At 44.0% G+C, this 27,526-nt stretch overlaps 1 protein-coding gene across 2 annotated transcripts in view; it reads right to left on the bottom strand.

Moving 5' to 3' along the window:
- Positions 1-27,526, bottom strand: part of paplna (papilin a, proteoglycan-like sulfated glycoprotein) — a 71,801-nt gene that overhangs the window by 602 nt on the left and 43,673 nt on the right. For both annotated transcript variants that reach the window (XM_067456221.1, XM_067456222.1), the window contains 9 exons: positions 24,548-24,668; positions 22,283-22,613; positions 17,535-17,693; positions 14,252-14,379; positions 4,462-4,534; positions 4,221-4,361; positions 3,222-3,349; positions 1,761-1,869; positions 1,501-1,676 (listed from right to left, as the gene is read on the bottom strand). In XM_067456221.1, the coding sequence (XP_067312322.1) occupies positions 1,501-1,676; positions 1,761-1,869; positions 3,222-3,349; positions 4,221-4,361; positions 4,462-4,534; positions 14,252-14,379; positions 17,535-17,693; positions 22,283-22,613; positions 24,548-24,668 (1,366 nt within the window). The remainder of the gene's footprint in view (positions 1-1,500; positions 1,677-1,760; positions 1,870-3,221; positions 3,350-4,220; positions 4,362-4,461; positions 4,535-14,251; positions 14,380-17,534; positions 17,694-22,282; positions 22,614-24,547; positions 24,669-27,526) is intronic.

Raw genomic sequence — 27,526 nt, 5'->3', positions numbered from 1 at the left:
AGTGCGTTCAAATCTCACTCTGAGAGGGTCAAGTGGGACGGGTAACATTTGGTGCCGTGACCCGGATGGAAATGAGGTTTTGGGGGTGAGTGTAACGGATGTAGACCAGTAATAGCTGTGTGTGTACACCACAATCCCCTGCTCTCAAGCAGCACATTGGAGGCTGTGGTCTTTAGTGTCCTTGTTAGCACTCCCGCCTCCTATAGCAGAGACCACAGTTGAAATCCCGCTCGGAGCAGGTCGAGTAGGACCTGTAACATTTGGTGCCATGATCACGGTCTTTGGTGCCGTGACTATGTCTACTATGACTATGTATCGTCGTTGTAAGCGCTCCCACACCAGAGACCCTGGTTCAAATGCTACTCAGAGTGATTCAAGTAGGACCTGTTACAATTGTTGCCATGATGACCGGGATGGAAGTGAGGTTTAGAGGGGTGAGTGTAATGGACGTAGGCTAATAAGAGCTGTGCATGTAAACCTCACTTCTCTGGTCTCAAGAGACACACTAGCAGTTCTTTAGCATCCTAGTTAGTACGTACGCCTCCCACAAGGGAGACGACGGTTCGAATCCTGCCCGGATCGGGTAGCACCATTTACATTTGATGGCGTGTAAGATATTAAGAGCTGTGCATTTAAGCCTTTTTAAGCCTGGACTCAAGAGGCACGTTGGCGGCAGCGGTTTTTAGCGTCCTTGTTAGCGTCCCCGGCTCCCACGCCAGAAACTGTGGTTCAAATCCCGCTCTGAGTGTGTCGAGTACCACCATCACATTTGGTGTCGTGACTTAGATGGAAGTGAGGTGTAGGGGGTGAGTGTAACGGATGTAGGCTAGTGAGAGCTGTGCATGTAAACCTCACTCCCGTGGCCTCAAGAGGCACGTTAGCGTCCTTTAACGCTCCCGTCTCCCACGCCAGAGACCACAATTTGAATCCTGTGCAGATTGGGTCGAGTAGGACCAGTTACACTGAGTTAAGATAGGTATACTTTAAACAAAATTCAAGAATGAACTAGTGTGACGTCCTTTTGAACAAAACAGGCCAAAACAAAGTTTGTTTGAAGTTTGCTAAAGAGAGCTTTCCAGAAAAGTTTGCTACTGCTGGTAAACATCTTCAAAGCACCACTGGACCGTGTTGATGATGATATAAATGGGTGTGGTTCAGAGGCATGGAAATCTCTCTGTTCAGTCCATCGAGGTCAGACACGAGTGAAAGCATGAACACACTGGAGAGCTGCTATTGTAGAAATTAAAAAAGATGACTGAGATTTCATGTTTAATACTGTAAAGCTTCTTTTTAAAACAATATATTGTATAAAGTGCTATACTGTATAATAAACATGACATGACTTGACTTAAGTGCAGAATTGCAGAGCTCATGCAAACATAACCACCTCACTATGATCAGATGCTTTCTGAACTGCTGTTTTCTCATTTTTGTTGTGTGTTTATTTTGTTATTAAGAGGAAAGCGTGCAGCACATTTGTATAAACGCAGCTTCACAAACCTTGTTGAGGGGTTTTGGCCAGTCGTACATCAGCCGCTGCACTGACAGAGTACGTCCCAGTGTAAGCATTGCAGGTATATGTCCCCTCATCCATTGGCTGGACATTATTTAGTATGAGCGTCCCGTCTGCCGACACATGCACACGAAGTCCGTCCGCTCGCACTGGCACACCATTTCTGTCCAGAGACGAGGTGGTCATGTTAGATGTGCAATGAAGGCTTTATTCACACTTAAAGATTAACCATGTTCTCTGAACTGACCTTGACCAGCCAACGTTCACATTTTCTCCTGTTACTACACAGGGCAGTTGAGCAGTGCTGCCCTGCGGGACATCGACGTCTGTGGGGGCTTTAGTGATCCTGAGGTCCCCTAAAGAAAGAAGACAACATTACAAGCATACTGGAAAACCAGAAACTGGGAGTATGTTGATGTGCTGCATGATTAATCAAAATAGATGAATCATCTTGATATGGATTAGTACGTTTATTAAATTGCAAAGACTGCAATCTAATGAAATAAATATATGCGCTGCGTGTTTCAGAGTGAAGTGAAGCACTTTGTTAATTTACACGTGTTCAGCTCTTGATCCGTCGGTGTATTCAGCGGCTCAGAGCGGCTCAATTCACAGTAAATGCTGCTCTGAGTTTGAGCTACTATTTTAATGTACATTTGGGAATAAAACACTCACCAAACATCACATGCTTGGAATGAGAAGCGCTTGTCCCTGTGGTTTTCCCTCAAAATAAAGCCCTGTTTATACCTGGTATTAAGATGCATTTTGGTCGATCGGATCACAGACGAGGGAGACACATACATGTTTACACCTGGTGTTTTAATACACAGACTCTTTTGTCCACTTTCAATCTGTTCTTCTGTCCTGAGTTCTTCGGGTAAATGTATGGAGTTTTTAAGATCTTTTGATCTAATGGACAAAAAAGGCTCACGCAGTTTACATATGAACTCGCCTGGAGACAAGAAAAACACTGAGAGCATCAGCCTTTAGTTTCTGCTATGACAGCCTTAAGACCAGCTGAACGCTGTGAGTGTGTTAGAAATCAGGAATGGAGAGAGAATATTGTGTTTGGGACATTATTCATCTTCAAACCAAATTTGGGTCTCCAGTCAAAGTTTAAATTCTGCCTGGATAGCGCACTTACCATAATGTTTACACGTTAGGTCAGTAGGCGGAGAGTAGGTGGTCTTTTGTAGCTGTTCGAACACATTCGATCACATAAATGTTTACACTGCGAAAGCAATCCGGACAAATGTGTTTTCCACTACCTCTGGAAGGGATCGAAAGTGGACAAGCTCAAACCGGACCGCATTTACCCCTGTATTTAGCATCATCCACTTGTGAGCCAATCAACCAAAAAATCTTAATACCATATAAACAGGGCCTAAACTTTTAATGCTAAGAAATTAAAATAAACAATTATTTATATTATTTTTCCTAAGTAAAAATATATCAAAAGTAATATTTATTTAGTTATTATTTTATATAATAAAAACGAAATAATAAAAATATTATTAGTTTATAGTCAAGTTGACATACAACCACACAATTTTGGCCAGACAGTGCAGCCCAGCAAACAAGCACAACAAACAAAACACAATTTTTAACGGAAAAATTGCAATAAGATTTCACCCCCCAAATCATGGAGCCCTAATATGGTGCATATTATTCAAATACACAAAAACAAAAATGAGTATGCTGAACACACCAAAAACTCTGAGCTGGATTTGACGTTCTTCAAACTTTTGTGCGTCCGTAACTGTGCAGGTATAAACCCCTGAATCATCTGCCGTCAGCTGGTTAATCATCAGCGTGCCATCCGAGTGCTGGGAATGCCTGCATTGGGAGACAACATTCAACGTCTTATCACGTCACAGGAAAGATAATGACCACAGAGAAGGACAACCCAGAAAAAAGTTGATAATGCATTTCCTACAATACCACAAATGAACAGGGTTATTGTCATTAACTAAAACTAAAACCATGAGAAAAACATTTTATTTCTTGAAATAAAATTAAAATGAACTGAAATATAAAATGCAAAATAAAAAACTAAGTTGCTAAGTGTCACGTCGGTCTGTTTAGTTGATCTTTCAGTTATTTCCATCCAGTCACATGTTCCTTTGTCTTAGTTTCCTGCCACTTGTTTGTTAACGTGGTTACCTTCATTTGTTCATTTGTCTTACCTTTGTCTTGTTAACCAACCATTTCACTAAGGCAACATTTCTCATTTTTGTTTAGTTTAAGTTGAAAAACTATAGTTTTTTTTTTTTTTGAATTAAAAATGAATAAAAATGACAAAACAACAAAACGACAGAAAATGTTTCTCAAATTAAAATGAAAACAGAATATATAAAAATAAAATCAAAATGATTAATAAAAACTATAATAGTATATCAGTGACAATAAAATAACCACACATGATTGCAGTGTTGTTTCATTTTATCTTATAAAAAAAAAAATTGAATATGTTCGATTAAGGCTAATTTTAAAATGTATTATTATTATTATTATTATTATTATTATTATTAATAATATAATAGCAGAAGAATCTATTGGAATTGATTGTGAATTGAGTCTCTTTGCACTTTGCTGTCTGTATGCCACTGCATATTTTTAGCATTCATAATCATTCACCTGTAGGTTTCCATAAGGAGCATAGGATGCTGCTTTCGAAGGGTTTGAACAGAACTGCAGATGAAGTCACCTGAGAGAGTTGAGTGGCTGTCCGGCTCTGCTCCAATGAATGGTGACCGCATGCATGGCAGAGACCGGCAGCACCGCGCACTGCAGTTTGGCCGTCTGACCGGCTCGAGCCTCAACCAGTGGCGAATAGTCAATGGTGTACCTGAAACAACACGGGCCATGATGAGTATTGCAAGTATGAGGGACAACATGTGCTGCATCATTGTACCAGCAGTGTGTCCTTTAATGACTGATGTCTTTACCTGGAAGATGAATGTGATGTGAATGATTGTGAAGAATCCCCCTCGGATATGTCTGCACCATTCTGGGGTGTTCCTGTATTTGGTAGTGAAAGAAAATTGTCCTTGTGTAAGAAAACAAATATTTGTGGGTTGCTAGGTGAGGCTTACTGACCCAAGTCAAAAGATATTATATTATCATAAGCAGAAAATGTTATCCACCCTTAAGAAAAAGAACTACACTTCAAGTTCATTTGAAGTATACTTAAGTAATGTTCAAGTATATATATATATATATATATATATATATATATATATATATATATATATATATATATATATATATATATATATATATATATATATATAGTGCAATTAGCTGTAGATGCTATTTACTAAGTGAAAATAGTGATATATTCTATTTAAATCATGTAAAAGTAGCCGTTCTTTGCAATATGTGTAAATAGTTATGACACGCTATTTTAGATTAGATCTTTATTGTCATTGTAAATGTTTATACAACGAAATTATGTTCGGAACAATCTAATTAGCAGCATAAAAACAATGAATACAAAAATATACATTCAGTCCATAATATAATAAATACATTAAAAACACAAGTTATAGCACAAGATCATGTGTGTCCCGAGCCCATTAACCAATTTTTAAGACACATTTTTACCCACGGGGATCATTCATTCATTCATTCATTCATTCATTAATGCACATGGTCCAATAATGTCCAATATAGTCCGTTATTGCACATAGCCCAGGTATGACAGCTTTATCTGCATATGTATGTATATGAATGTTGTATGCATACATGCATATAAATATGTCTGCATGTTCTTTGGGTAACTGAATGTTAGTGTTTTTGGTGAAAGTTACTATGACTTCTGCAGCCTGTCCACAGCTCTTGGGAAGAAACTGTTCTGTAGCCTGTTGGTATGTGTTCGCGGGGTTCTTAATCTACCTGAGGGGAGGGTGGTGAAAAAGTAGTTTCCAGGGTGTGAGGGGTCCTGCTGGATATTTGTAGCCCGTGTGAGAAGACGGTTTGAATGGATGTCACTCAAATTTGAAAGTGGAGAGCCGACAATCCTTTCGGCGGTCTTCACAACCCGCTGCAGGGCTTTTTTTCCCGTAACGGTGCAGCTGGAATACCACACAGTACAGCAATAAGTTAGAACACTTTCTATCGTGCAGCGGTAGAAGCTGATCAGCAGCCTCTGGGGAAGCTTGTTGCGTCTCAGGGTCCTTAGAAAGAAAAGTCTTTGCTGGGCTCTCTTGACGATGCAGGTGGTGTTTAAAGTCCAGGTCAGGTCCTCAGTAATATGAACTCCCAGAAACTTAAAACTTGAGACTCTCTCTACCTCCTCTCCATTAATACATAGACCACTGTGGGATGTTTTTTTGCTTCGCCTGAAATCTATTATGATTTCTTTTGTTTTTTTTGTATTAAGAATGAGGTCGTTTTCCTTACACCTAGTAGTTAGTATCTGGACTTCCTCTCTGTATGCAAGTTCATTATTGTTGGTTATAAGTCCCACTATAGTTGTATCGTCTGCAAATTTAATGAGAGTATTTGAATTATGGGAGGAGGCACAATCGTGGGTAAACAGAGAATAAAGTGCTGGACTGAGAACACAGCCTTGGGGGACCCCAGTGCTAACAATGATGTTATGAGAGCAGTGGTGGTCCAACCTGACGTGCTGGGGTCTATTAGTGAGAAAATTTTCAATCCAGTGGCAGAGAGGGGCTCCCAGACCCAGTATTTGCAGTTTGTTGACCAGTTTTATTGGATTGATGGTATTAAATGCAGAAGAGTAGTCCACAAACAACATCCTGACGTAGCTGTTGGGATTTTCCAAGTGTGTAAGAGCTGCGTGCAGTGCAATTGAGATTGCATCGTCTGTGGATCTGTTGTTCCTATATGCAAACTGATGTTTGTCATGATCAGAGGGGATACATGATTTAATGTGAGACAAAACCAATCTCTCAAAGCATTTCATAATCAACGGGGTGAGAGCAATTGGCCGGTAATCATTCATGCTAGTGATGACAGAGGTTTTGGGTATAGGTATTTGTGGCAAGGGGGGCGTGGTTCAGCGAGGTCTGCAGCGGGAGAGAGAGCCGCGGGACGAGCGGTAAGTGAGTGGGTTGGAAGCAGATTAATAACACCTGTCTCTTGTTCCAGTAATGAGCGCGGAGAGGGGATAAAACCTAGGTGGAACCGGAGATCGAGGAGAGAGAGAGGGACTGCTGACGCGACACACACACACACCCACGGACATTGAGTTGTGAGACACGTTGACCCGGAAGCGGAACGTTTAACCGGAACCCGGAAGTGACTGAGAGAAATACACACTGGCAATAGCCGTGTGAAGAAACTGAGTTTTTGTTCTAATAAAGAGAAGCGTCAGCAGTCAAACCGACCCCCTTGTCCTCTTCCTTCCTTACACAAACGAACTTTATCACACTGGTGCCGAAACCCGGGAAGGAAGTAGGACAGCGCCGCCGCCATGACAACGCCCTCCGCCTCGCCATTTGCGGACATCATCACCTCCCTCGCGGTCCTCCACCAAGACCAACATCAGGCAATGCTGGACCTGCGGGCAGACCAGGAGCGCCGCTTCGAGGCGATTGTCCGCGGCCAGCAAGAGGACCGCGAGCGGTTCCGGAGCTGGATGGATCGGGAGGTTCGCGCCGAAGCCGCCGGGCGGGCTAGCGCATCGGTCCACGTGCCCCTCCACAAGATGGGGCCAGAGGACGATCCGGAGGCCTTCATAGACCTCTTCCAGAAGACCGCGGAGGCCTCCGGCTGGCCCCGGGCACAGTGGCCGGTGCGCCTCATTCCATTACTAACAGGAGAAGCCCAGGCGGCCGCCCAACATCTGCCGGTAGCGAACCTCCTGAAGTACGAGGATCTAAAAAGGGCCATCCTACAGCGGGTCGGTCGGACCCCGGAGCAACACCGCCAGAGGTTCCGCTCCCTGGAAGGGGGCGAGGCCGGCCGACCCTTCGCTATGGCCCAACAGCTCCGGGACTCGTGCCGCAGATGGCTCTTGGCCGGCGGAAGCGACGTGGACCATATCATCGATCTGGTGGTGCTGGAGCAATTCATCACTCGGCTCCCCAGAAAGACCGCCGAGTGGGTCCAGTGCCACCGGCCCACGTCGCTGGAGACGGCCATCCAGCTGGCGGAGGACCACCTGGTGGCGTGCCTGGGGGTCGGCGAGCCCTCACTAACTTCTCACTCTCTCTCTCCCCCCTCTGTTTCTCCCTCTCGCCCTGTCCCTCTCCCCAGGTCCCGTCCTCCAGGCCCTCCTCGCGTTCCCCCCGGAGGTCGGGGTGGGATGGGCCCAGGACCGTCCGGGAGTTCGCGGGCTCCGCCCAGGGGGGCGGGGCCGCTGGGGGCGGGTGGCGACAATGGCTCCGGTTTCACACCCTCCCCGCGCTCATTTTCCAACCCACTCCCGCCGCAGGGGTGGCGGGTAAGCCTGGGCTGGCCTGCTGGCGGTGCGGTGATCCGGATCATTTTGTGGACCGATGTCCGAGGATGGACATCGGGACAATGATCCGGATCCCGGACGTCCAGCGGACCACCCCCGATCAAGCAGGAGAGTACCAAATTCCTGTAAGTATCAAGGGGGGTACATATCAGGCCTTGGTGGATTCAGGATGTAACCAAACCTCGATCCATCAAAGCCTGATGCAGCCTGGGGCATTGGATACAAGCCGCATGGTTAAGGTGCGGTGTGTGCACGGGGATGTGGTGGAATATCCGGTTGTCCCAGTCACGATACAGTTTAGGGGGAAAAAGCATAGTGTTGAGGTGGCGGTTAGTCCCCACCTCCGGCATCCGCTAATTCTGGGGACGAATTGGCCCGCCTTTTCGGCATTATTGGGGTCGTTATGCGCGGATGCCGCTTGGGAAAACAAGGCTAGGAACGGGGCGGTGCGAGTGCAGGTTGGCGAGACTGATACGGGACCCTTGGGAACAGCTTCAGAGGAACCGAGCGGGGTCGAGAGACTGATCCTCTCGGACCGCGATGACTTCCCTCTGGAGCAGTCTCAAGATGAGACCCTAAAACATGCATTTCAGCAGGTCCGCTCTATCGACGGTCAGTCTCTCCAACCCGCATTGCCCGTCACGTATCCTTATTTTGCCATAATTAAGGACCGGTTGTATCGAGTGACCCAAGACACTCAGACAAAAGTGGATACAACCCAGTTATTAGTACCAAAGAGCCGCCGGGAAATGCTTTTCCAGGCGGCTCACTCGAACCCGATGGCGGGCCACCTGGGGCAGGCGGCCACACTGAATCGCTTAATGACCCGATTTTTTTGGCCAGGCATTCATGACAATGTGCGCAGGTGGTGCGCGTCTTGCCCTGAATGTCAGTTGGTGAATCCACTGGCCGCCCCAAAAGCGCCATTGCGCCCCCTTCCATTAATGCAGGTCCCCTTCGAGAGAATTGCGATGGACCTCATCGGGCCATTAGAGCGTTCCGCACGCGGACATCGTTTTGCGTTATTCATCGTGGACTACGCAACACGATATCCGGAGGCAGTGGCTCTCCGCAACATCTCCGCGAAGAGTGTTGCGGACGCACTGTTTCGTCTGATCTCCCGAGTGGGGATTCCGAAAGAAATCCTCACTGATCAAGGCACGGCGTTTATGTCACGCACGATGAGCGAACTCTACGGATTATTGGGCATTAAATCCATTCGAACAAGCGTCTATCACCCACAAACGGACGGCTTGGTCGAACGATTTAATCGCACTCTTAAATCCATGATCCGTAAGTTCGTACAGGAAGACGCCAAAAATTGGGATCGGTGGTTAGAACCCCTCTTATTTGCCGTGCGGGAGGTTCCACAAGCCTCCACGGGGTTTTCCCCCTTCGAGCTTCTCTACGGACGACAGCCACGGGGGGTGCTGGACGTCCTACGAGAAACTTGGGAGGAGGGACCTTCTTTGGCCAAAAACGAAATTCAGTACGTCATGGACTTGCGAACAAAACTCCACACCTTGGGGCGGCTATCTAGGGAGAATTTGTTGCAAGCCCAGGACCGCCAGAGCCGGTCATATAACAGGGGTACAAAACTACGCAAATTCACACCGGGAGAGAAAGTGCTCGTTCTACTCCCTACGTCGAGCTCAAAATTAATGTCAAAGTGGCAGGGGCCGTTTGAGGTCGCACGACAGATAGGAGAGCTCGATTATGAAGTGATACGATCCGATAGGAACGGCGCACGTCAAATATACCACCTCAACCTGCTAAAAAAATGGAATGAGGTGGAATCAGTGTTGTTGGCAACGGTGATCGGGGGAGAGGATGATCTCGGGCCAGAGGCGAGCATTAAAGCGCAATCAGTCGCGCTGGCCCCTGGGGGAGATCACCTCTCACCGTTACAACTCACTGATTTATCAAAATTGCAGGCGGAGTTCGCTGACGTGTTCTAGCCCCTACCGGGACGTACCGACTTGATTCAGCACCATATCGAGACCGAGCCGGGCGTGGTAGTTCGCAGCCGGCCGTATCGCTTGCCTGAACACAAAAAAAAGTAGTTCAGGAAGAATTAGGCGCAATGCTCGACATGGGAGTAATCGAGGAGTCCAACAGTGACTGGGCGAGCCCGATAGTTTTGGTCCCCAAAACAGACGGCTCGGTCAGGTTCTGTGTGGACTACCGCAAGGTGAACGCTGTGTCGAAATTCGACGCGTATCCAATGCCGCGGGTTGACGAGTTGCTTGATCGGTTAGGCACGGCTCGATTTTATTCGACACTGGACTTAACAAAGGGCTATTGGCAGATCCCCTTGTCTCCATTGTCCAAAGAAAAGACAGCTTTCACCACGCCGTTTGGATTACACCAATTTGTCACGCTTCCTTTCGGCTTGTTCGGGGCGCCCGCAACCTTCCAGCGACTCATGGATAGGATTTTGCGCCCCCATGCTGCATATGCTGCTGCGTACCTGGATGACATAGTGATTTATAGTCACGATTGGCAGCGGCATATGCAGTATGTGAGGGCGGTCCTGAGGTCGCTGAGGGGAGCGGGGCTCACGGCCAACCCAAAGAAGTGTGCGATTGGGCGGGTGGAAGTAAGGTATCTGGGCTTCCACTTGGGTCATGGTCAGGTGCGTCCCCAAATTGATAAGACTGCCGCAATTGCAACCTGTCCGAGGCCCAAGACCAAAAAGGAGGTAAGACAGTTTTTGGGGATGGCGGGATATTATAGACGGTTTATACCAAATTATTCGGACCTCACCAGCCCTTTGACTGATCTTACTCGAAAGGGGCTACCAGATACGGTCCAGTGGACGGAGCCGTGTCAACAGGCTTTTACCCAAGTGAAGGCTGCTCTATGTGGCGGGCCGCTTTTACACTCCCCTGACTTTTCTCTCCCTTTCTTGTTGCAGACTGACGCGTCGGACAGGGGGCTGGGCGCAGTCCTGGCCCAGGAGGTGGAGGGGGGAGAGCGGCCGGTGCTGTACATTAGCCGTAAGCTCTCCAAGAGGGAAGCTAAGTACAGCACCATAGAGAAGGAGTGTTTGGCCATCAGATGGGCCGTTCTCACTCTCCGCTATTACCTCCTGGGGCGGGAGTTCACCCTCTGTTCGGACCACGCTCCTCTCCAATGGCTCCACCGCATGAAGGATACCAACGCGCGGATCACCCGTTGGTATCTAGCTCTTCAGCCGTTTAAATTCAAGGTGGTCCACAGGCCGGGTGCTCAGATGGCTGTGGCCGATTTCCTCTCCAGAAATGGGGGGGGGGGGGCTGCAGGCCGGACGGCTCCCCGGCCTGAGTCGGGCGGTGGGGGTATGTGGCAAGGGGGGCGTGGTTCAGCGAGGTCTGCAGCGGGAGAGAGAGCCGCGGGACGAGCGGTAAGTGAGTGGGTTGGAAGCAGATTAATAACACCTGTCTCTTGTTCCAGTAATGAGCGCGGAGAGGGGATAAAACCTAGGTGGAACCGGAGATCGAGGAGAGAGAGAGGGACTGCTGACGCGACACACACACACACCCACGGACATTGAGTTGTGAGACACGTTGACCCGGAAGCGGAACGTTGAGCGAAAGAACGACTGAGAGAAATACACACTGGCAATAGCCGTGTGAAGAAACTGAGTTTTTGTTCTAATAAAGAGAAGCGTCAGCAGTCAAACCGACCCCCTTGTCCTCTTCCTTCCTTACACAAACGAACTTTATCACAGTATTATAGTAGCTGTTTTTAGACAGATGGGGACAGTGGCTTGTTGTAATGACAGGTTGAAGATGTGTGTGAATACTACAGTGAGCTGATCAGCACATGCCTTCAGTACTCGTCCTGAGATGCCATCTGGTCCTGTTGCTTTATTGCAGTTGATGTTAGATAGTACTCTCTTCACGTGATAGTTCTCGATAGTGAATGTCTGGTCACTCTCTGGAAAGCTGGTGTCTGCATCTGCGTCTAACCTCCTGCTGAAACTGGAGCATTCCCCAAAGCGAGCGAAGAATGTGTTTAGCTGATCAGGAAGAGAGGGATCCGAGGAGATGGAATGGTTATTGCTCTTCTTATAGTCAGTGATGTTCCTTACACCTTGCCACATAGCACGGGGGTTATTTTCATTGAATTTGTTCTCAATTCGTTGTTTGTACTCCTGCTTGGCTTGAGTGATGCCTCTGTATAAATTAGCCCTAGCCCTCCCGTACTCCTCCCTATCCTGTGATCTCAATGCTATATCCCGAGTTCTGAGCAGCTTCCGCACACTGTTGTTAAACCAAGGTTTTTGATTGGGATATACCTTAATTTGTTTCTCCAATGTTACATTATCTGTGCAAAACTGTATGTAGGACAGGACTGTGGTGGTGTATAGATCAAGGTCTGACTGTTCAAAGAGCTCCCACTTGGTATCCTCAAAACAGTCCTGCAGAGCTGAAGAAACCTCCTCAGTCCAGATCTGTACTGTCTTGATTTGTGGCTTTGTTCTGTTGACAAGAGGCTTATAGGCTGGCGTCAGAAACAGGGACAAGTGGTCTGACTGTCCGAGATGAGGTGAACGGTGAGTTTTATAAGCCCCAGGGACATTTGTGTAGACCTGGTCCAGCGTTTTATTTTTTTTTTATTTATACTTTATTTTGACAGATACATACTATTTGAACCTCAATATTGTTGTACATTAACAGAATGCAATAATAACAGTGTAAATGATTATATTTATTTAAATTATTAAATGGATGCTGCCTTAATGAGACAAAAAAGCCCTCCCTACACCTACCCCTACCCAATAAGTGCTTTTATTAATATTAAACATTACGCTAGGCGCTTTATTTCCACTTTTAGATATTTTTTTCTCTCGCTGTAAACTCTGAGTTTAGTAGTTTTATACTGCAAGTATACTTTCATTGAGTAACATTAGGCAGTTTTGATTTATATGCTGTTTAAAGTTTGATGATCACATTATTTTACATTTGCATGAGCAATCTTCTATCACTTGTTTCTGCTTCTTCTTCTTCTTCTGTGTGTCGATCCAGAGATTCTGTACTAGAAGATGCGCAATAGCGCCCCTACTATATAACAGTGATACATGTGAAACATATAGCTGGATATGGCAAGCGAGGTAGCGAAAATAGCGAAAGAGGTCTCGAGTCCTCTCATGAGGGAGCTTGGAGGTATATAAGGATAGAGACACCAGTGAAGGACGAGAGAGGACCAGGCCTGGACTTTATGTTATGGTTTTATTTATGTTTTATTACAGTATGTGTGTGTGGGCAGTCGTCCGTGAGGGGCTGCCCGCGTTACTTTCGTTTTGTTTATTATTTATTAAATTATTTTGGTTGAATGTTAGCCGGTTCCCGCCTCCTTCCTTCTTTCCCTGAAATACGAAATTTGCTAACCTGGAAAATTCAGACAGTGGTGGGGAAAGTGTGGCTGAATCCCAAATGCCACACTTTATATGCACTTTAGGTCTTGTGGACTTACAATGGCTGCCGCGTGTGTATGTCCGTTAAGCCCATGAGAACGTAGGATGTCCCATTCATCATTTTAGGTTTCAGAAGTGTGCTCTTGAGTGCCACTGAGTGTACCATTGCAGCCGTTATGTTCCCTCGATCTACCCAGAGGACTTTACCCAGCAATCAAAGCGGCACAAGGTCACAAAAGTGCGGACTCAGAGGAAGACCGTGAAGGTTTAGGGTGCCATTTGGGATCCAGTCAGTAAAGTAGATTTGAAGTAAATTCCTATGTACACTAAGTGAACTCATTCATTCATTGATCCCATTCGACCACCAGTGGACTAGCCTACACAAACATTCAGATACTCAGAATAAGGAACAAATCTGCTTTCTTGATAAATCAATATTCTAAAACAATGTACGTTTATAAGACAGTATGTAAAACTATGTGAAAAAAGTATATTTAATAGGCTAATACATCAAAAGAGTACACACAACAACAACAGTTTACTTTAATTATACTTGTAAGTGTATCTCGATCAAAAGTTTGAGTACAAGTATGGGCCAAAATACTTAGACCTTTCTGTCAGTATAAGTCAAGTATACTTAAGAGCAATTTGAAGTATATTTCTGAGATGTTCATAAAAAGTAGACTGGAAGTATGCTTTATTTTTAAAAGAACTATACTAATAGCACACTTGAATAAACTTCTTTTTCATAAGGGCAGACGAGAAAGTAGTAAGAAAAAAAGATTATGTTTAATAGGTCAAGGGATTGTTTAAATCATTAACCCTCAATGCGATTAATAGTAACAGTGATGGTTGCAAGCATCGAATGATTATTAAGTAAATAAACAGATAGGATAGAGCTAACCTGAGACAGACAGGTAAATGTAGCGGTGATCTCTCTCACGGTCTCTTGTGGCCACACACAGAAACCAGCCAGAGTCCTGCAGTGTGATAGGACCCACCAACAGAGAGCCACCTGACTGCTGCTGATGCCTACATTATTCATGAAGAGTTAGACAAAAAGTGCACACATCCAGCAGGGAAGAAGCTCAATAAGGGTCATCAACCAAAAACAAAAATAACCCACAAAAAGGGAAAAGTTGGCACACCACAGAGCCATAATAATTTTCTGCAATAGCAGTTCATTGTTTGATATGATTCCTGGGCGGGGGTGAAGTATTGAGCATATTTGTTGATGTATGATGTATGGTTCTACAATGATATACACTGAGCAGGCATAACATTATGACCACGTTCCTAATATTGTGTTGGTCCCCCTTTTGCTGCCAAAACAGCCCTGACCCGTCATGGCATGGACTCCACTAGAATAGAATAGAAGTTTATTGTCATCACAAATGTACAAGTACACAGCAACGAAATTACGTTTGGAGTAAGCCTCCGGGCTGCAGCCAATTACGGTGCTGCCACGCGCTCTCCGAAGAAAATAAATGCAGATTTTGCAAAGCATAGCATTCGTACATACAAGAAACTCAACATAACATAACACAGCACACGTGGTCACGTGATGGGATTTTTTGTTTGGATTGGGTAAGGGAGGAATTGAGGGAAGGAGGCAGATGGATGGAGGGGGGGATGGGATCGGGGTGGGTGTGTATGGTGCTAGTAAGAGTCTGAGTTTGTGTTGTGAGAATGTCAGCCATAACTTAAGATGTTTACAGTTCAGTTCTGTGGCTTGCCCTTGAGGGGAGATAAGGCAGTGCACGGGGAACGATAGCAGACCCAGCTGTCAAGCTGACCTCCCAACCGAGAGAAAGAGAGAAGGTGGGGGTTACAGGGTGAAATGAAGCAATTTTAATCCATTTAGTTGATCTTCGGTTATTTGTCCGGATCATAATCAATCAATCAGTCACTGATCCTCAGCGTTCCTGGCGCACGTCCGGTTCGTGGAGTGACTTGGACATTTTGTCCAATTTCATACCCAGACCGGTAATAATCCGTAGAAGTTCACCAGTCTGTCCTACGATGGTGTCCACTCTTTTCTGTGTCTCCACAGTCCGAGCTGAGATGTAACGGTTCAGATCATCGGTCCGTGTCACTCTCTGATCTAATATCTTCAGTCGGTCACGCACAACCCCGAAGCACCCTATAATTTCCACAGACAGCGGCTGGGTGAATTTGCTGGCAGCTGTCTTACAAATCTTCCGATATGTCAGGGCAATCCCAAGGCCGAGAAATAGGAACCCCGCTATCAAAAATACAAATATGAATATATCCTCTACTAGCAGCATATCCTTTAAGTCCTGTAAGTTGTGAGGTGAGGCCTCCATGGATCGGACTTGTTTGTTCAGCACATCCCACAGATGCTCGATTGGATTGAGATCTGGGGAATTTGGAGGTCAAGTCAACGCCTCACACTCGTTGTTGTGCTCCTCAAACCATTCCTGAACCATTTGTGCTTTGTGTCAGGAGCATTATCCTGCTGGAAGAGCCACAGCCATCAGGGAATACCGTTTCCATTAAAGGGTGAACATGGTCTCAGCAGTGCTTAGGTAGGTGGAGCGTGTCAAAGTAACATCCACATGGGTGGAGGACCCAAGGTTTCCCAGCAGAACATTGCCTAAAGCATCACACTGCCTCCGCCGGCTCGCCTTCTTCCCATAGTGCATCCTGGGGCCATGTGTTCCCCAGGTAAGTGACGCACACACACCCAGCTATCCACATGATGTAAAAGAAAACGTGATTCATCAGACCAGGCCACCTTCTTCCATTGCTTCCATTGGTCCAGTTCTGATGCTCATGTTGGTCCTTTCGGTGGGGTCAGGGGTCAGCATGGGCACCCTGACTGGTCATACGCAACAAACTGAGATGCTCTGTGTATTCTGACACCTTTCTATCAGAACCAGCATTAACTTCTGGAGCAGTTTGAGCTCCAGTAGCTCGTCTGTTTGATCGGACCACACGGGCCAGCCTTCGCTCTCCACGTGCATCAATGAGCCTTGGCCGCCCATGACCCTGTGGCTGGTTCTCCACTGTTCCTTCCCTTGGAGCACTTTTGATAGATACTGACCACTGCGGACCGGGAACAGCCCACAAGAGCTGCAGTTTTGGAGATGCTCTGACCCAGTCGTCAAGCCATCACAATCTGGCCCTTGTCAAACTCACTCAAATCCTTACGCTTGCCCATTTTTCCTGCTTCTAACACATCAACTATGAGGACAAAATGTTCACTTGCTGCCTAATATATCCCACCCACTAACAGGTGCCGTGATGAAGAGATCATCAGTGTTATTCACTTCACCTCTCAGTGGTCAGTGTTATGCCTGATCGATATACCATGAACATATTATTTTTGAGGTAAAAGTATATGGTCAGAAGTTATTTGAGATTTTTACTTTCAATCTAGTTTAGTGGTTTGCTTTTGCTATTTTGTTTAGATGCCATTGACATCATTATGGTTCTACATGGATATTTATTGTATGTTTGTTGAGGTCATGGGGTCTGTCATGTGAGAATACTCTGATGTATAGGGGTGTACTTAGGATTGGATTTATTGTCTGATGGAAAGCCATGTCTCTTTTAGTGAGAACGTGCAATAATTTTTTTTTCTATTTATGGAGATGTTGTTTGCCAGCATTTTTCTTTTTGTAAACCATTAATTATTTATCAAAAAAATCTGACTTAACTAAAGACACATTAATGGAGTAGTTCAACCAAAAGTGAAAAAGCTACTACAGGTTTGTGTGTAGTTAAGCTACAGTCTTCACCTTTCCAAAAAAGTATGCATGACACAAAAGCTATGTTTACATGCACTGATTTTCATCAATCCGAATGAACCCAATCTGATTTAAGATTCTGAAAGGTGCTTTTATAAACATTGTAATAGGACTCACATATTGAGTGACCTCACATACCCCGGATAGGGGTTCTATAAAGAGTCCTGAGGTTCTTGAGGAAATGTTATGCTAGCAGAAATGTCTTGAATAAATCTTTCATGTTTAACAGGGTATTAACAGTTTGCTGCTTAATTCAAAAAATTAACATTTATTAAAACTAAATTAATTAATTAATTAAAATGATCCCATGATAGGACCCCTAAAATATATAAAGCATCTGAAAGAACCCTCTAAGGTTCCATATAGAACCTTTTCTTTTAAGAGTGTAGAAGGATATAAAATGGAGGTACTCACCTGGCGGGGTCAACAGGGTCACCGTCGCGTCTCCACTCCACAAGCACAGTGGAGGAGGGCCGTGGGGTCACCCTGCAGGGCAACACTACCTGCTGACCAACCAGCCCCTCCACCGTGGAGGGATCCGACTTGTCTATACTCACACCTAAAGCTGTCCAGCTGAAGCAAAGGAGTACAGAGAGCAAGAGCAAGAGGAAATAGACACAGAAACAGAATGGAGAAAATAGAGACAGAAGGGATGGGGTAGAGACAGACATGCAGAAAGAAAGAAAGAAAGAAAGAAAGAAAGAAAGAAAGAAAGAAAGAAAGAAAGAAAGAAAGAAAGAAAGAAAGAAAGAAAGAAAGACAAAAATGACTTTATGCTGTACTATTGGGATCAGCAAAGCGTGTGTTGCAGTCACCACAGCAAGCATAAAGATCAGCCTTGACCGGCTACATATACATCAGGATCCCAAAAGAACAACACCAGCCCAACATGCTGACAATTCAATCAAAAGACCACAGGAAGAGGCTGGAGAACACGTTTCTAATCTATTCAGACATAAACATATTGGTTTTTGTTTAGGGAACCAAAGTAATGCTAACGTCTGGGTTGGCCTACAAAAACAGATCACTGCAGCACTCTAATGCAATCTCTCAGATAGGAGCGTTAAGTGTCGTCGATTAAGGGTACGTTTACACAACAAAGGTGAGACGACATCGGATGAGACACTAAACCGAGCTCCTGACTCTCTGTGGTCATAAAAAATCCAACCATGTCCTTAGGAAAAAAGAGTAGGGGTGTAACCCCGGCATCCTGGCCACATTTGCCCATTGACCTCTGTCCATCATGGCCTCCTAATCATCCCCCTATCCCTATTGGCTTCATCACGCCGTCTCCTCTCCACCAATCAGCTGGTGTGTGGTGAGCGTTCAGGCACAATATGGCTGCCGTCGCATCATCCAGATGGTGCTGCATATTGGTGATGAATGAGGGGATTCCCCCGCCTTCCATGTAAAGCGCTTTGAGTGCCCAGAAAAGCACTATATAAATGTAACAAATGATCATTATTTGGTGTTGGCCTCTAATAAATATTTTTATTTAGCAAGGATGCATTAAATTGACCAAAAGTGACAGTAAGGACATTCATAACGTTACAAAAGATTTCTCTTTTAAATAAATGTTGATCTTTTGAACTTTTTATTCATTAAAGTATCCTGAAAAAAATGTAGCACAGAAAAAATCTATATGTAAAATACTAAGTAAGCAAAAAAGCATGAATGTAATTAATTATTATTATTACAAAAAATGGAAAAGTGTTTCGTTTGCACTGACCAACACTGTCAAAACGAGCTCGTTCACAAGGATCTGTGAAAATTAACACAAACGCTGCATTCTGCTGCAAGCCCAGTAGTTGGCGATGCTCCTTTGTAAAGAAACATTAGGGCTGAATCCGAAATCGCCCCCTAAACCCTCAATCACTGTTCCCTACGCTAGTCCACTAATACAGTTCACTTGAAGGAGCAAGTGAATTCAGACAGCCGTTGAACGTACATCAGCGGGACACTCGTTTTTGTGGTGCACTGTGGTATAGAACAAGTGCACTCGATAATATCCACTACTATATCCACTAATACATCACAGTTTTCTCCATGTAGTTTACCTGGAGACGATAATGGTATTCTTTTCAAGAACTTGCACTTTAAAACCTGTTTTCAAAAGTTTGCATTTTCCGGACCCTGATATGCAGTTGTTGTGTAAACGAATGGCTCCCAAAAATTAACAACAGTATTGTGTAAATGCTAAACGGCCCCTAAATCTTCTGTCTGTGTGAAGCGGAAAAAATGTTTTAGTTACGCAGATAAAGCGACAGCAAAAATGTGACAAAACGTACACAAGTCCAATATTGTATCTTTGTGCCTTATTTCATTTACCATATATCGCTTACTTTAGTATGTAAAAACAAAACAAAACCCGGAATATTTCCCAATGGCAAACAGAAGAGGAAATTACCGTTTTGAAAGCCTGGGTAGTGTCTTTAGCAAGTTGCATCAAGTTTTAGCCTCTAAGGATAAGATGGTAAGAAACAACAAAATGACTTCCTCAAAGTGATTGAACCATTTGACCACTTCACCAACAGCTGTTGTGAAAGCAATAGTGTTGCCAACTGGAAATGCCCTTCAGGGACATAAACTTGATGACTAGAATTCCTTACTTTATTACTTCATGCTTAATTATATTTAGGAGCCAGATTTACCAACAGCTTTACTACTGTCAGGATTTCCTAAAGACACGCAGGGATAAACTAGCGCTGAAAAGGTGTGGAAAGGGTTATGTTTGGGCTGATCTTATTGCATATGCATTTGTAGGAGTTTCCCTTTCAGACGCAGTATTTATGGGAGGAGAGTATTTAAATCAATCATGCGAGGTGATTTACTAAGGTTTGTGCTCGTCTGTTTACTGGTGTTTGTGCCATATACCCCCCCCCCCCAAAAAAAAGCACTTCTTAAACAACCAGACGCTAATTTGCGCTGCTCTTGGTAGATTGTGTTGGTCATTATGCAAATGATCCGGCTGCATTTGCCCTGTTTAGTAAATCTGGCCATAGTGTTAGTATTGGGATGAGGAAATCAAGAATGCAGTCAAAAGTTCCACACGTATTGTTGGGCCTGGAACATTCTGAGAGAATTATTTGGTTGATTATCATGTTGATCAAGCCCCAACATCAGCCCTAAATCTGATTGGTTGATTGGAATTTTGTTCCAGGACCAACAAGGATCGATGAACACTTGGTGAAACCACAGCAAGAATTAAGGCCCTGATATACTTCAAGTGAAATCGAAAAATGAACTGGTGTGACGTCAAAATAAGGTTCATTCAGAGTTCAAAACAGCCTGTCAAAGTGAACATCCTGGAAAAGTTTGCTCTGGCTGGTAAACAGCTTTTTTACATAAAAGGTTGGCGTGGCTCTGTGGCTCTTTAACTTCTTTGACGTTAAAATCTTCGGTTCATTTCTTTTGTTCAGTCTGTCGAGGTCAGATTCAAGTAAAAACATGAACACACTGGAGAGCTGCTTTATAGAAGAAAGTGTCATTTTAAAAAGAAACGATTTTTGTGTGTGTAATACTGTAAAGCTGCTGCTTTAAAGCTACACTGTGTAACTTTTTTTCTTAGCTAAAAACACTTAGTTCCTTCAAAAATATATGTATATTTACATTAATGTATATTTACTTCTTTCAAGTAATAAAGTATTCTCGTAAGTTTATAATATGCCATTGAAAACACATACGGGTGAGGGGTTTGAATGCCGGTCGCCATGTTGCTCCTCCATCTTGAAAGTACATTAGCCAAAGAGGGACGTACCCGTAAATTCAAGCTTCGCCTTTCGCGTTTTACCACTCGATGGCACCGTGTCGAATGTGAAGAGGGGGATTGCCATGTTAATCTTGGACTAAATCGGCCACCGTAGGAGTTAAAACGAAATCAGAATTGAGAGGAACAGAAACTATTATTCACTGGATGGTCATATACCTTTACACCGCTAGATGGGGGAAAATATCACACAGTGTACCTTTAAAGCAATCTATTGTATAAAGTACTATTTACTAAATGTGACGAGACACGACTGGAGAACTGAATTGCAGAGCTCATGCAAACATATCCACATTGCCATGATCAGATGCTTTCTGAACTGCTGTTTTCTCACCAATGTCATTTTTATGTTTTTTTGTTTCAAGCTTCTGTTTTACTGCTAAGCAACTAAGGAAAACAAACTTCATGATTAGTATAGCAGGGCCTTAAAGGTGAGGTGTTCTAGTATTTACAGTCTACTTGTATCATCCTACAGCTACATTGTAAGGGCAGGACTTGGGAGAGACACACAGAGATGGTCAGGGATGACTGGGACCCCACAGCAGATTTTATTAGACACACTGTAATGAAATCATGTGCCACACACAGACCAGGGAATGGGAAGAGGAGGTAAACTGAAACTAACTAAATAAAACTAAAAGCAACAGACAAAGAAGGTTAACAGTCTGCGTCAGGGCAAATAAGCCAGTCCCAAAAGCACAGCAATGTCCAAAACGTCACAGTGAGGGCTGTCAAGTTCTTTAGGTTGTGTGTGAGTATATGTTGATGAGTAGATTAGTATGATTAAGAAGCGTGAGGCAAGTCATAATACATCAAATGGCTTAAAATTGCCAGACAAATGTGTTTTAGATGATGTGTTACAGGTGTGTACACAGGGTCCAAAATTAACATCACAGCTGCTTTAAGTCAAACTTTTTGAATGATAGGACAATACTCGCTGAGTGAGCGATTCCAATCAAAGGTCATACTGTACATTTATCTAGAATACTTCAAGTTTTTCTTTTTCTCCAGTACTCCAAATGATGGCACATAAATAAACACACATATTCCTAACATGCCTGTAAATGATGGTGCATGGACAAAATTGAGGACAAAAGTCTGGTCATGGACATAGCCATCATGAAGATTTATATTTCCACTCACCACTGGAAGATGTAGCAAGTTAATTTTGGATCCTGTGTGTACATATGCTGAACTGCTGTTAGTGAAGCAATGCTCACTATCACTACCTTTGTGCATGTAAAAAGCATATGCAGTCTCTGTGCATGTCCCGCGTGCTCCTCTCTTGGCTCTTCAGCAGGGTGTGAAGGACAGACAGCAAAAGAGAACTTGCAGGGGCTTGGGATTGGGCCTGGGAGAGGAGTAGAGCGAGCCAGGGCAAGTTGGATCATCTTACCTGGCAGCGGGGCTGCTCTGCTGCACGGCACTGGGGGCCAGTCGGTGAGCCCGGTGTGCGTGGGTCGCACCACTAGAACTGAGATGGATACGTGCAGGGAAGATACGTCCACCATGCTGTAAGACGCGCGCCTGGTCCCGCTGGCTTAGCTCTGATTTTAGGCACATCTTCTGGCATTCCTCCTCCGAGGCGAAGTTGTTGCTGTTGCCATTGCAGCCACCGTACCAAAAATGCAGACAGCGCGAGGCAGAGCGGTCATAGTAGTAACGGGACACCCACTGATCGCATGGCCCGACCGCATGTGGTAGATCACAAGACAGAGAACGCTGTGCTGAGGGGCAGAGGGGTAAGAGACAGTATGTAATATGACAATGATCTGTTAGGTCAGCAACTTTCCTCAAACACCAGTGTTGTGGTCATGGGGTGAGTTTCCCAAAAGCATCGTAAGCCAACTATGGTCGCAAGTTCCGTCGTTGTCAACGTAGTTCAACGAACGTTCACAAACAGCATCGCAAACTTGTGTGGTTGCAATGACAGATCTCAACTTGTGGTTATAAGCAGAGTTTCTTGTTTGCATGACATGTGGCCTTAATACATACTTATCTTGAGCAAAATAAGCAAGCTGACATTTAGTACAATCTATATATTTTATTTCGAATACATACAAATGTCATTTATGTCTTTTAAGTTTGTCAAGAGATTTTAATCACGTTTTTTGAAGTGCGCGCATGTGCAAACATGCGTTTGTATGTAAGAACAAACCTATGATTGAATCTGCTAATAAAGCAAAATAATAAAAAAGAAAAAAAAAGAATGAGTCCTCAGGTGACATGTCCATGATTTATGGGAAAAAATCTAGCATGAATTTGATCTCAAAATAATTTATTAAAAGCAGTTATTACTCTTCCACCTGCGTGACATCATTAACCAACGTGGTTGAATGAGAGATTTCCAAAAATACAGTTTCGGGAAGTTGATTTATTCAATGATGCATCATACTATGGTAGTTAAGGAGTGAGTTACGTTGTTGTACGGGAAACACACCCCAGGTCATTAAAGTCCAAGTCAAGACATTGTCTTGGACTTACTCATATTTTCATGGTGTTGGTCCTCAAAATGACTGCACCATTGACACACTATTTTTTGTGTTATTTAAAGGGTGTGTTAGTAATATGCGCAAATAGGCGGGTGCACAACGTGCGTACACCCTGTTTATTACACACACAGGGACACGCATTTTTGAATATTAAAAATAAAAGGATTTCTCTCTGGAGAAGCGTTACGTTTTTCCACTTGCAAATTTCACCATGCAAATAGCAAATCCACCATGGTGCGAGCACAACTTGCTTTTAAAGGGAATGAGAGATACTTTTAAAATGTTAATGTTAATCTGTTAACTGTTAATCAATATTAATCCACTGACAAAAGCGGATTCGGACATGTGCTTCAGACCTTGCATTCAGATCGTTAAAATAGGGTGGTGGTGAAACTTTTGTTAAGCGTGTCAAAAGGTCTGGGTCCTAATCCACCCTTGTAATTTATTTTTTGCCATTAAAACCAAAGAAGTTCATCACTGATTGTATATCAAGAGCAGGGACATGCTTGTGTGCTTTTTTGTTCTGTGATTTCACCGGAAACGAATAGAGAGTATCCTAGATTGAAGTGCAAGTGTGCGTGAAGAGTGTTTCAAAAAGTGCTGGGGACAATATCGACCCTGGCAAAAAGTGGTGGGGACATGTCCCACACGCAAATTACGCCTATGACTACAACACAGTCTCCAACACTCTGAGAACCCATTTTGCTCAAAAATATCAATATTCACACAGGGTTATGCGGAATGACGCTTCATCCAGCCCTGGCTCTAACCTCGAGTGTTTTAGCCTGTTGACTTTTTGCAAACCTTGAGCGCGCAAACCCAAACGCTGTGACCTCGCGCCAAATGTTTTTATTGGTTTATTGAGTACAAACAGGAGAGTTATGAAAAATTAAGTGTGAGGGATTTTTTCACTTCGATTTTGGAATGAGATGGCTGACTGTAGTAGCGTTTAGTCCACTGTCTATAATAGACTAATTTAGAGATCACTTTTTTTTTTAAACGACAACTTTGATTGGTTAACGTTGATACGGTCAACCATCGGTCAAACGGTCATCGGTTAACATCCCTAGTGAGGACAATAACTAAATTATTATACTAAACTATTAATTAACATTCGTAAAGTATTGGAAAGAGAGACGATCAGTTATTTTGTCTATATTGTGACTTACTATTGGTGGGGGGGTTCGGGCACCCCTCCCCATGAGTACCACCAGCTGCCGTCACACCATCATAGCAGCAACCGTAGGTGGATGTTTGGCAGTCTGTGGGTGCAGATGGTATGGTATCTGGCTTCATAGATAAAATACAAAGACAAAGACAGAGCAAGATATTAGGGAATATCTTTCAGAGGGCTTCCTCTGTACAAATTTAAATGCAAACAGCATATCAAAAAGTGGCATTAATAAGTGTAACTAAAGAAAGAAAGAAAGAAAGAAAGAAAGAAAGAAAGAAAGAAAGAAAGAAAGAAAGAAAGAAAGAAAGAAAGAAAGAAAGAAAGAAAGAAAGAAAGAAAGAAAGAAAGCTCTTAGACATATCTTATAAACTTTACATAAGGCAATTTAAGAGCACGACTGTCAAGAGAACATGACATATTTCCTCAAAATCTCCAAACTCCAAACAGAGCCAACAACCTCCTGAACATGTACACCAGAACATCAAAAATAATTACAGCCAGGGAAGGCAAGATCTCGAGGAACACAAGGAGGGAAGTGAAAACTCTGTTAAAAAATGAAGCTCAGTCACAGACTTGAAGTTGAACTTGAAGGGTCAAAAATAACATGGTGAGAACAGCTTTGAGACCATCTTAAGGGGTAGTTTTTTTGGGTTGTCCTGCTCTGAACACAGGGGCTGGAAGGTGCTGATCTGTTTGGCATTCAGTCAAGTTGCTTGCTTTCTTTAAAGCAACTTTCTGCCAGCCAACTTCTCTTCCAAAGATGTGTTATCATCCTGCTCATGGGCCATGTCCGTCTGGGAGGTTATGTTTCATTCATGGCTACACTCAAAAGTGTTCTCTGGGAGTATGATCTCATTAGTTCGGTGCCATATTATCTAGTTTCATCTAATTGCGCAATTTTGCAATTACTCCACTGAATTTACACCCTGATGGTTTCCTGAGGGTGGTATTTGGCAGCTCATTGTGACCACTTCCTGTATGGGCCTGTAGAGGATATTCTGGAGAAGGTTTACACCCATGTCTTTTTGATGCAATATGATGATCTGGAGTAGGGGTTAACCCTCCTTATTAAGGGATTCTTGGAGAGTTGAAAAACCTGCAGAGTTTACTTCCAGCACACCTGCCTTTAGGTTTGTAATGACCTTGAAGACCTTGATTAGCTTGTTCAGTTGTTTTTAATTGAGACAGGAGCTAAACTCAGCTCAAAATCAGCCGGCTAATGGATTGCTGGCTTTTTGTTGTTGCAATTGCTTATCTTGGCCCTCTGGGGGACAAGAAATCCTCCTCTTTTTCTCTAATACTGATCCTGTGCATGAGCCCAAGACTAGGATTACGGAGCATAACTCCAATCATCAAGTCCTTTGTGGTGTTCATACATTCTTCCCTGCCTTTCTACAGTGGTGGAAATCATGTCACAACTGCTCTGTCCTTGTGAACTTCGGGGCTGAGGTCAACTGCATTGGCTCCTCGCTGGTGGCCAAGTTGGGTCTCAAGAGGAAAGTTTACAATTTGTCTGGCTCTCTGAATACTCTCAGAAGATGGCATGACGGTTCACTGGTTCCCTTTTGTCAAGGTCTTCAGTCCGTTTATTCAGGCTCCCACTTTCCCTCCATAGAGTCCAACCCATGACTTTTGTGTTTAATGTGTCTGTTGTAGTTGTTCGAATCCTCCAGCCTTTTTAACAGGCAGTAATTGTCACTCACTGGGAGCGAGATGTTGGGGAAAATAGGCATGGATGCACCTTACTATTGTCTGAGGAATGCTGGGATAACAATATAAAAATGTGTATCACAAAAACAGGGTTATGTGTCAATTAGTTAGTATTTTTGTGCATTTGTTATTTTGTGAAATTAGTTTTTATAAACCTCTAAAGTCTCTTTGCTCATCAGACCTGCTCTTTTTTACTGTTTCTCGATCTTGTCTGATTTGCAATGGTGGTTGTGCTTTTTCAGCTCCTAGACTGTGGAATGGTTTGCCATTGAAGATTGTGTAATGCTGGTGCCGAGCTGTGTGGACTCAGAGAGGACTACTCTCTGTGAAAACAAAGGACTTTTCTGGAAATTAACTTTTGAACTCTCTTTTGCAAAATTAGCATCCTCATTTGAGACAAAATCACACCGAGTAGATCACACCTCAGTATTGTCTTATCTGCATTTCCTTCCCTTCAATCCCTTCCCTCCACAGGCTGAGATCACCTGAAACCAGAGATGGGGACTCGAGTTTGAGACTCGGACTCGAGTGCGACTTAAGTCGTACACACAGTGACTTCAGACTCGACTTGAGACTCGTCCTCGAAAGACTTCAGACTCGACTTGAGACTCGAGCTGCGGGACTCGTGAACAATGTTTCTTTTTAGTAGGGCAGTCAAAATTAACGCGCTAATAACGCGTTAACGCAATTTATTTTTAACAGCACTAATTTGATTAACCCAGTTTGCATTTTCTGTTTGATCTGTGGCCCGTAGTTGGAGAAATTGAGATCAGTCATAGACGTAGGCTAGTACAGCAGTAGCAAACATTAATAGGGGAAGAAAAGGGTTAACAATAGCATTACTCTGAAACAAGTGGAGTTATAGCCTACACAAGATACCATATTTTCTACTTAACCTTTATGAGACTCCAGATCGAAAAGTGTGTTTTTTCACTGAGCACATTCTCTGCCGTCCGAGCGCGATGCACTGAAGCTCACTCTCGCTCATGTCTGAGGTAAATCATTAACGCCATCACCGCTTACAGTACATGTGTTTTATTGAACTAAATACATTAAATCGGCTAGAATGAATAGGCAGGTTAGTTTTCTGAACAAGAGCACTCCCGAGTCAGTGTTCTTCACACAGTTCACGTGAATCGCGGCACAGTTCGGCGCACAGAGACACACATACCGGCAGTTCAAAGGGGAAACACGCAGCTCTTAAAGGGGCCACGCTATATTCCTACTCGTGGAATATGGACCTCCTCCAAGTATGTTGTGGTGC

Source organism: Pseudorasbora parva, chromosome 10 (assembly GCF_024679245.1).
Source record: "Pseudorasbora parva isolate DD20220531a chromosome 10, ASM2467924v1, whole genome shotgun sequence".
In the NCBI taxonomy this organism is placed as follows: domain Eukaryota; kingdom Metazoa; phylum Chordata; class Actinopteri; order Cypriniformes; family Gobionidae; genus Pseudorasbora; species Pseudorasbora parva.
This window is presented reverse-complemented; position numbering and strand designations above follow the sequence as displayed.